Source organism: Prinia subflava, chromosome 8 (genome assembly GCF_021018805.1).
Source record: "Prinia subflava isolate CZ2003 ecotype Zambia chromosome 8, Cam_Psub_1.2, whole genome shotgun sequence".
Classification (NCBI taxonomy): domain Eukaryota; kingdom Metazoa; phylum Chordata; class Aves; order Passeriformes; family Cisticolidae; genus Prinia; species Prinia subflava.
The window spans coordinates 409981-420222 of record NC_086254.1 but is presented as its reverse complement, the minus strand read 5'-3'; the positions used below and the strand labels follow the sequence as shown (position 1 = coordinate 420222).

The following is a 10242-nucleotide window of genomic DNA, read 5'->3' as shown; positions in this document are numbered from 1 at the left end:
CACCGCCGCCAGGGGGCGCCGCGCCCCGCACTGATGAGGGGCGGGGCGGGACAACGAAGTGTGAGCGGCAGGGTCGTGAGCCAATTAGAGCAGGAAACGGCGTGAAGGCGTGGCCACAGCGCTTGGGTGGGCGGTGCTAAGAGCGCGGTCCCTGAAGGCGGGGCAGCGGGCAGGAGATCCTTGGAGGGCGGGAGCTAGTGTTGACTGACGTCCAGCCAAACCAATGAGCTTGGCGGTTTCCACGCAGGGGCTGGACCTTCCATGCCACTCCACCCCAGGGGCTGCGCCGGGACCAATGAGGGCGAGAAGCCGGGCCCACGGGCGGAGCTGCTGGTGGAAGGGTGGTGTCCGCTGGGCGTGCCCCGCTGTGAGTGGCAGGTGGGCTGACCAATGGCGCGGGGTCCGCGCCGCGGCGGCGCTGCGCGGGGCGGTGAGGCCGGGGCGGTGGCGGGTCCGGCGGGGGCGGCCATGGACCGCGTGAGCAGCACCATGAAGCAGGTGTCCAACCCGCTGCCCAAGGTGTTGAGCCGGCGGGCGGGCGGCGGCGGCGGCGGCCTGGAGGTGGAGCGGGAGAGCTTCGAGCGCGCCCAGGTGCGGGCGGGACAGGGCTGGGCGAGGGATGCGAACGGCGAGGAAGGGAAGGTGCCAGCTGAGGGGGCGGGCTCAGGCTGGGGCGCGCTCCGATGGGAACGGCCCGACAGGTACGTGGAGTGGTACAATGTAGCGCGGCCTTGCCGAGCGAGCGGGGCTATCCAAAGTGGGCGATGATTATTTGAGTGGGCGGGGCCAGCCCAGGTGAGCCGGGGACGGGGACAGCGCGAGTTGCCCAGCAGGTAGGTTTTGGCACAAGGTGCGGGGCTTGGAAGAATGGGCGCGGCCGACCCAGGTGAGCTGGGTTGGCACCAGTGGGCGGGGCTGCACCAGGTAGGTGGAGATTGACGGGGCGGGACTGGCCCCACCTACCCAGGAGGGCAGCAGGTCGCCGTGGGGAGGCAGGGATGGGGACCCCCCGGGCCCCCTAGCTGGGGCTGAAGCTGGCCCTGGAGGAACGCCCGGAGACATCGGGGTGTAGTGGCACCCGGAGTGCCCCAGCCCAACAGTGGCTGCTCAGCCTGGCCTCCCCACCAGTGGGGCTGGGGAACATTCACCCGCTGGCCTGAGCTGACGAGTCTCCAAGCCCAGCCACAGCTGGGCATCGTGCCCAGGACAGTGCCACCCTGTCCTTGGAACCACCCTGGGCACAAACAGCCTGTGTCTCCACTGGCTGGAGGGGACATGGAGTGGCTCTTTGGCCAGTGGAGTCAGTCACCCCACTGGGTTCTGTTCCCGTGTCACTCAGGGACACCAGGTGTGGACAGAGCAGGGGACAGGATCTGTCCCTGTGGGTGGCTCCTGGGAAGAGGCACTGATATGTTGAAAAGTAGACAGAATTTGCTCCTCAGCAGCATCCAGAGTATCTGGATGGGGCCCTTCACTCAGTTTTTAGGTGACGGATTGATGTCCTGCACAGAGGAAAGGTGGCAGCCAAGCTGGAGGGGCAGCAGGGGTGCTTTGGTGGAAAAAACTGGTGATTTGGGGAAAGGATGTGCTTGGAGCAGCTGGGGATATGGCTGGACAAGGCATGGGGAGGGTGAAGAGGGGAGGGATGGCAGCAGAGGGAGCTGGGAACAGCTTGGCCCTGCTCCATGTCCGGGAATGGAAAGTACCAGTGAAGCAGAGCTGTCCAGACCTACTCCAGGAGAGGAAGGGAAACTAAGGCTGAAGCTGAAGTGGGACCAGTGCAAGCAGGCTTGGATGAGCCCAGAGTGGGAACAACACATGGGAGATGGCTTAGGGGTGGAAATAAACACCAAGGATCAGGTCTGAGAGGGTTTTGTGGGAAGAAAAGCCACCAAGGTGTGAAGTTGGATGCAGGATCATGTGCAGGACTCTGCTCACCTTCCTGCTCAGGTTACCTCAGACATCAATTATTTACTAATACTGCTAAAGGTAGGAGTGGCACTGGTCTGCTCCTGGAACCTCCTGGCTCCTTGTGTCAGCAGCAGCCTCATGAGCCCGGAGTTTTCACAAGGCTCCCCCTGAGACTCGCAGTTTTCCGGGAAGGGCCGAGTGGAAAGGGCGGTGGAGCAGCACCACTCCCCACATCGCTACGAGCTGGATTTCATCTTCCTCATCTGCTTTCCAGACTAATGACACAGCATGGCCCTGTCTGACTTTTCCTTCTTCTGCGCTTCAGCTCCATGCAATTCCCTGTCTCATTCATTTCCCCCCCCCCTTTTTTTTTCCTTCTTTTTTTTTTTTTTTCTTTTTTTTTTTTCCTTTTAATTCTCTCTCTCCAGTCTAGAGAACTTGCCAGGCACCCCTTAGGTCTTGGTCTTACAGTTTTTGTCCAACTTCTTCTTTCTGAGGTGGTTTTTAGAGAAACTTTGTGGGTTTGGTTTTTTTTCTTTTTGAAAATGACTTCTTTTAAGAAACATTTAATCTGTTAAATGGCTTTAAAATGACGATTTTCCCTGTGTTTCGGCATGTACAGACTCCTTCCCTCCCCTCCAATTCTGACTGTCTCAGGGCAGCAGCACATGCATCACAAAGCCTGTTTTGGTCTAAAAGAGCCCAAACAGGCAGAAAGTGTGTCCAAATGGGCCTTTGGGGAGCCTGATGATCACCTGCTTGGGTTGGCAGCACCCAATTTCTATGGTCTGAGCTCAGTTTGGAAGAACAAGAGCACCTTGTTCTGTGGTGGTGGTGGGACACCCTAGTAGTGGGGAGGTCTGGTGGTGGGATATTCCTATGGTGGTGGAATGTTTCTGTGGTGGTGGTAAACTGGTGATGGAATGGTTCCATGTGGTGGGATGCTCTTATGATGGTAGGATATTCTGGTGGTGGAAAGCTTCCATGGTGGTAGGACACTTCCATGGTGGTCATTGCATTGCACAACATTGCACGACTCTGCTCTGACAACATCCATCTGTTGGCTTGGAGACAAACAGGAATAAATTTCCTGGTGGCCTCTCTTCTGCTCCCACAGTTGTTCAAGTGTCTCAATTTTCCTGGGAATGCAAATGTGGGAAACCTGAGGACATGCCCAGGCATGGTGTTCTTTTCATGCTGTCCTTGCTGCCTGCTGGGCAAGAGCAGCTCAGGGAGAACAAGACACAGCCAAGGGCTCCTCTTTTCCTTTCCTGCCAATGCTCATAATTTTCATAGGAAGTTGAGCAACAGGGACACCAAATCCTGCAGTTCTGCTGCCATTGGAATGACCTGGGTGCAGCCCTGCCATGGGACAATGAGTGTTGCAATGACTGTTCCCCCTTTTTTGGTGTTTCACGTGGCGATTCAACACTTACCACCTCAACCTCGGCACAAATCTTTGGGCACAGCAAAGGTCACCAAGGAAGGAGAAAAAACCACCAAAAAGTAAAAATTCTGACATATTTTAAGATAAATGGTTGTATTTCTCAAGGTGTCTGATGTTTGCATCCCCTCCAAGTTCTGGTTGGATTAAGGGGCATGTCCTGAGCATATCCTTCCTTCTGCAGGGAAGGTGTTCTTTGTTTAAGTTGGTACTTGGGATCTTCCCTCTTTGTGACCTTCCTTCCTTCCCTTCTTTTTACTCTTTCCATGCTGTAATTGTCCACAGCAGACATCCTTGTGCCACGATGGAGCCAAGGAGCAAAATTCCTTCTGTGCTTGACTGGTTGGCAAAGACTGGATGTTCAACAATTGGATGAGCTGAAGTGTTGAGGGTGAAAGTGGAACTGGAAGGACACAGGACTTCAGCAGGGCAGGGATGATGCTCCAGGGGTGATGTCCCAGGCTCTTCTGCTCCTTCACTCATATTTTAGACTGCCATAGGATATTTCCCTTCATTCCCAGCAGGGCTATGGCCAGCAGGGCATCAGTGCAGGAGCAGCTGCAGACTCCCAGAGGTTGTGCATGACATTCCCAAGCAAAGCAGCAGCTCACTCCTTGAAGGGTGGAGGTGTGGAAAGATCTCCTTCCTGACACAGCTCAGCTCGTCCTGCACCAACCTGTTCCTTCTTTTCGTAAACTTATCATTGGAGGGGGCAGAAATGCTCGGACATCAAAACTGAGGGAAGTGTGCTTGAAGTTGCAGCAAGACATGCCGTGAGCCTCAGTCCTTGTCCCTGCCCTGTGGGTTTTGGGTGGAAGGGAGGCGGCATATTGTGTTGTAATCTCCTGGGCTGCAAAGTCACCAAATAACTCTCTCGTGTCTCCCATCCTGAGCACTGCTCCAGTGCCTGGCTGTGCTCCAGCATGAGCCATCATGTTCCACACCACTGCAGACTGCCCTGTGTCCCAGAGATGAGGACATGAAGTGGAGACAGTGCCTGGGGCTGTGGAAGATCTACAGAAGTTCCGTGTTTGTTTCCCAGAGCTCACAGCTGCTGGGGCTTTATACCAGCAGATGTGGCTGCATAGTCCCTGTGCCATCAGAACAATTCCAAGGGTAATCCGTCCTGACAAGGGTGAGGGTTGGGAGGAGATGCTTCTTTAAAATTCCTGTAGAAAATCTAAAAAACTTGCAGGGTTGGTTTTTTTTTTGAAAACTCAAGGAGTAGCAAAGGGAAACAGGGACCACTTGCCACTACCTCTGGCACATTTACACACTGGGTTCTTAGGACTGTGTGCAGCAATAAAAGCAATTGAAGGCTCAGAAATGACCTTGCGAAGACATATTTGCAGCAGAAGGTGATTGCTGACCTGGCTGCATCTCCATTCCTGTCATCAGAGTCCCCAGGGTGGTGCTGAGGGTGTCAGACCCTCCTGCTAAGGGTATCCCACTGGGAAGGTGCGGCATTTTCATGTCAGGGAGATGCAGAGCTCTGAATGCAGCAGATACCACATCTCCTCAGAAAGGTTTTACTGTCCTTAGTATCCATGAGCCATCTCTCAGGGGCTGCAAAGCTGTTTTGCTTCCTGCCTTGCTGCTGGAGGAGCCTTCTCCAAAACCAGGTGCAGAGAGATGGTGCAAAAGAAAGAGAAAAAGTATCAGGTGCCAATAAAATGGATTTTTTTCCTCACTCAGTGTCAGTTAATAAATCCTTTTGATATAAGAACCCAACTTTTTCATAGCCAAATGCAGGTTAAAAGCAGCTTTGTGCCTATCCTGTCCCTGCAATGGACTGTGCCACCTCTGGGCCACTATCACACCCCATTAATGTAATTAATCATTTTCTCTCATCATTTTTATAATTGGGAATATGATCCTGTATCTCGCATACACAGCAACCCAGCTGGTTTCAGACCAGACCCAGCTCAGTCCAACTCACAGTCGCAAAGGAAATACCATTTACTACTGAAAAAAACAATTTTTGTGGTTCAGATGGTGCAGCCACCAGCAGCTTTGCCAAGAACTTCAGTACTTACACAGGAAATGAGGCTCCTTTCAAAGCACCAGAGTGGGGCTATATATATATAGCCTCTCCGAAAAGATATTTAAAGAAACATATTGACACTAGCAAGAACAGGAAAAAATAGCTCCTGGCGGTGAGGAGCGAGGGCTGACTGCAGCTGAGCCCGTCCTGAGGGAGTGGGTGATACATAGGATTAATTCATGGCCCTTTCATCTCCAGGAAAAGGAGCTTCTGGGTTTTGTGTTGTATGAACCCCCATGCTTTCGGTGTTCTGGCTTTTACTGGGAACTAGAAGTGCTGGGGATTGACTGCAGCTTCAGCAGTGAAGTAATGAGTCATCTCGTCTCTTTTCAGAGTCTCTCTTAGAAACTTATTTCCATCCCCAGGGAAAGAAAATAGTTTGTCTTGTACTAGATATGGGGCTGCTTTTCTTGTTAGTGCACACAAGGATGGAGGGGTTTAGGAGATTTTTTTACATATAGAAATATCTATTTTAGATGCAGAAATATCTGAGTTTTTTAATGTGGACTCCAGAAGCAGCTAAGCTTCAGGAGGATGAATAGATTTGGTGCTGAAGATACTGGCACCAAGTTCAGAAGCTTCTGTAGCTAGGAAAACTTCATGGTTTTGGACCACCAAGGGACAAGCGGGAACACCAAGGGGCAAGGGAAGCAATTCAGGGAACTGCCCTGAATTACACCAGAGGCTGAGTGGGAAGACAGGGATGCTGGAGAATGTTGCTGCTCCAAAAACCCCTTTCCCTCTCACTCAGCATGTACTTTTCCACTGAGGATGTCCTGTGCTGAGGGGTGCAGGGGGTTTCTTGCCCTCTGAAATTTATGCAGTTTAACTCCATTCATCTGCAGAGCTGAGGAGAAGCAGCCAGGAAGGCAGGGTTTTTACTAAATTCCCCATCACAGCACTCTGGACTGAGTGTGGTCCCCTCTGCTGCCACTGGCCATGACCCAAGTCCAGCAAAAACAGTAGAGAAGGGCATATAGGATGTGGGCACCTGTTATGAGGAGGGGGTGACTCATCCCAGCTTTGCTCTGCCAGAAGAAAAAACCTCTGGACAGGTGTTGAAGCTTCTGGTGGGACAATTTTGGCTGAAATATTGAGGCTCCAAGGATGGGGAGAAGGTGCCCATTCCAGCCCATTGCATCCCATGTATATGACATGCAGCCAGGATGAGCATTGCCTGCTCCAGCACTGTCCAGCACATGACACTGTGGAGTGAGCTCCAGGACCTGGATTCTGTGCCCATCCTCATGCCATCACCCACTGCTGCTTCTGTACCCTCTGAACCTGGGACAGAGGATCAGCAGCTGGGGGTAATACAGCAGCGTGACGTCTGGAGGACGGGCTGCATCCTGGCCCTCCTCCCTGCCACCACTTGGCTGATTTATTTTGCACAGTCACCAAATAAGAAAACTTCCTGGGAACAACCTGTTCCCCGGGTGACAGCAGAAACAGGCAGCACAGCCGGTATTCTAGCTCGGATGTGCGAGTCCAGCCCACAGCTGGACTAATTATACATTGTGTGCTGTTCCGGGCTAATCACAGGGCAGGGTAAATGATCCCAGTCCACAGTAGAAAGGTAAATTATTTTCTCAAAGGCATACACTGATACTGAATAGTTTATTATGGACTCAGCAAGAGGGTTGGGCTGGAAGGCACCTTTAAAGCTTAGCTTGTTCTGCTTTCTGCCATGGGCAGGGACACCTTCTACTAGACTAGGTTGCTCCAAGCTCTGTCCAGCCTGGCGTTGGACTACTCCAGGAATTAAAGTGGAGCTGTTGGAGCGAGTCCAGAAGAGGCCATGAAGATGTGCTGGGGCCTGGAGTCCCTCTGCTCTGGAGACAGGCTGAAACACCTGAGGGTGTTCACCTGGAGAAGAGAAGGCTCTGGGGAGATATTAGAGCCCCTCCAGTGCCTAAAGGGGCTCCAGGAGAACCGGAGAGAGGCTTTGGAGAAGGATCTGGAGTGATAAGGGAGAACAGCTTCAGATTGACAGAGAGTGGATAGATACAGGATGCTGGGAAGAATTCCTGGCTGTGAGGGTGCTGAGGTGCTGGCTCAGAGAAGTTGCTCAGAGAAGCTGTGTCTGCCCCATCCCTGGAAGTGTCTAAGGCCAGGTTGGATGGGGCTTGGATCAATCTGGTCTTCCTTCTAGTAGAAGGTGTTCCTGCCCATGGCAGGGGGTAGAACTTGGTGATCTTTGAGGTCCTTTCCAACCCAAACCAGTCCAATATTCTGTGCTATTCTGAGCTTTCCTTGTGCTGTTTAGGAGTCCTGGTGGGCCATCACTGCTGAGGTCTCCCCACTGATGCCATCCCCTGTTTTCTGGGCTCTTAGGAGGAGAAGGGACAATTCCTGGGTTTCCCTGAGGTTCTGGCACAAGCACCTTGCAACACAATTTGCACTTACCTGTATTCTTGTTCACTTCCATGTGAATATAACGACTGGAAAAAACTAATTTCCAACCTGCATCAGCTAATTCAAATAAAGCATGATGCCATGGGCTCTCTCGGGAGTGCTGGGCTGCTAACATCTGTCTTTTATTCCAATAAAAGAGACAAATGGTAACAATAAGCAGAAAATCTTCAACCTGGCCCTGGCAAGAGAAGCGACTTCTCTCAAAGGATCTCTTTCTCTGATGGAAGTTTCCTCTTTCCTGCATGGCAAGCATTTGGCACAACAGAACTAAACACCCACCCGGGAAGGGCACAGGCTGATGGTGTTAAACTGGGATTTATTGTCATCACATGAAGCTGGCTACCAGTCAGACTAGATAAAAATAGCATCTAAAATTATTGAAGTCTTGGAATAAAGTAGCTACAGCTCAGCAGAGTTTTATTAGTTTGCTCCACTGTCAAGCAACAAAGGATCTTCTTCACCTCAAGGCTTAAGTATGGCACATTTGGGCAACCCAAGGTCTCCTTGCACCAGAGTTTCATGGCCAAACCATCAAACCAGCCTGGCAACCTCCCTATGAGCTGAGTATAGCTAGAGCAACTCTGGAGCTGCCTAATTCCTCAGTCCACAGTGTTCCCAGCTACTGGACTGGTATTTTCTGCATTGGTGGGAACAAAGGCACCTTTATGTTGAAGCACCAAAATAGCACAACCAAGGGGCAGGAGGGGATTGGTGAGTGAGTGGCAAGCACTGTGGAGGGCACAGGCCCCAGGACAAGGCTGATGGACAGACACAGCCCTGCCCATGATGTGGACTGACATCCTGTGTTGACCTGAAGATGTTGGAAGCCATGGCCAGGGTCCAGTTCTGCAGCAGATGGAGAGCTGAGCCTATCCTCATCACACAACACCAACCACAACCAACCCTTAGGACATGCTCTCCATGGGTGTGAGGCTTGGCAAGCTGGAGAAGTGTCCCACCAAAGAAGGGGCTGAGATTGCACAGTCACAAAAGGCAGCTTCATGTGCTAAGAGGCTGTTTTAAAACATCTGGGTTAGGCTGGAAGACCTGTAAAGATCATCTGATCCCAATCCTCTGCCATGGGCAGGGACATATTTCTCTGGGCACAGGAAAGCTCTGTTGAACTGTTGGAAAGAGCAATTGGCATCTTCTGTGCAAGCCAGATATGACCCTCATATTCCCAACCTGATCCTGGTGAAATTACAGTTGACCCACAACCTCTGCATCCCATTTCTAAATGAACTAAATGCAACCTCTGTATCCCACTGAATAAAGCATGAGTCAGCACTTTGGCATCTCTGTGGGCTTGGCAGCTGGTCACACCAGTGCTGGCCCTCACCTTACTCATCCATGGGCATCACAGAATCCTTTGGACTGAGAAACACTTTCAAAGTCATTGAGTCCAGCCAGAGACTGATTCCCACCTTGTCACCCAGCCCAGAGCTCTGCGTGCCATGTCCAGTCATTCTTTAGACACCTCCAGGGATGGAGACTCCACCACCTCTCTGGAAAGCCCTTTCCGATGTTGGACAATGCTTTCCATGAAGAAATTCCTTCTGATGTCCAACCTGAACCTCACCTGGTTCAGCTTGAGGTGATGCCCTCTTGTCCCTTCTGTTGTCCCTCTCCTCCTGAACCGTGGTTAACAAGTGTGCCAACTTCAGGTTGCTCCATATGGACCACCCTGTCCAGCTCTACAACCCTTGGAACTGCTCAGTAGGAAAGTCCTGCAGCACCAGTTAGTGGTGTGAGATTTTCTGAGGTCTTAAGGGAACGCTGAAGTAGTGGCAGAGGAAGACTTTGACTTTCTGGGTGTTGAAGAAGTCAGTGTAGGCTGGGAATGGCTGTGCCAGAAGAGATGCTTCTTCGGCACTAAGTCAGTGAAACCACTGAAGAACTCATCTCTCTTGGTGGCACCGTTCCCAGTCAGTGACCTGGTGGTGTTTTTCCAGGCAGGAATGTTTCTTGCACTTCACAAATGGGAATGAAATGTTCCAACAGTCTGTAGGGTTTGGCTGCTTCTGCAGAGGTAAATACTTGTCTGGAGAGGGCAAAGGTGGGTATTCCTCAGTTTGCTGAATTTTATGGTCACCTGGAACTTGCATAGTCCATTCTGTCCGGTTGGGATTCATGGAGCAGGTGTCGGGTGAGGCTGTTAACCCTTTTAGCAGCCTGGGGGAAAGGGGAGCTGTGTTTTGGTGGCATTTCCTCCACCCTGTGGTCTCAGGGGACACTCCATGCCCTGTCCCTGATCACCATGGTACCTTTGACCCTCCCCAAGTACAAGAAACGCAAAATTGTGTTGGAGTGATGGATGGGGCCAGTCCTAGACCTTCTCTTTGCACAGGAGGGGTGGGAGGTGGTGGGGTGCCTTGGGACACAGCACAGACAACATTTTGGTGAGTGGGATCCAGCCTGGAATTTCTGC

At 51.9% G+C, this 10242-nt stretch overlaps 1 protein-coding gene across 6 annotated transcripts in view; it reads left to right on the top strand.

The window, feature by feature from the left end:
* Nucleotides 1-413: 413 nt before the first annotated feature.
* POM121 (POM121 transmembrane nucleoporin) overlaps nt 414-10242 on the top strand; it is a 59041-nt gene continuing 49212 nt past the window's right edge. For 3 of the 6 annotated variants that reach the window (XM_063402308.1, XM_063402304.1, XM_063402303.1), the window contains exon 1: nt 414-591. In XM_063402308.1, coding sequence (XP_063258378.1) covers nt 469-591 — 123 coding nt within the window. In that variant the 5' untranslated portion in view covers nt 414-468. Of the gene's footprint in view, nt 592-638; nt 702-10242 lie in introns of those variants that run through there. The other 3 variants (XM_063402305.1, XM_063402306.1, XM_063402307.1) reach the window with 2 other exon arrangements.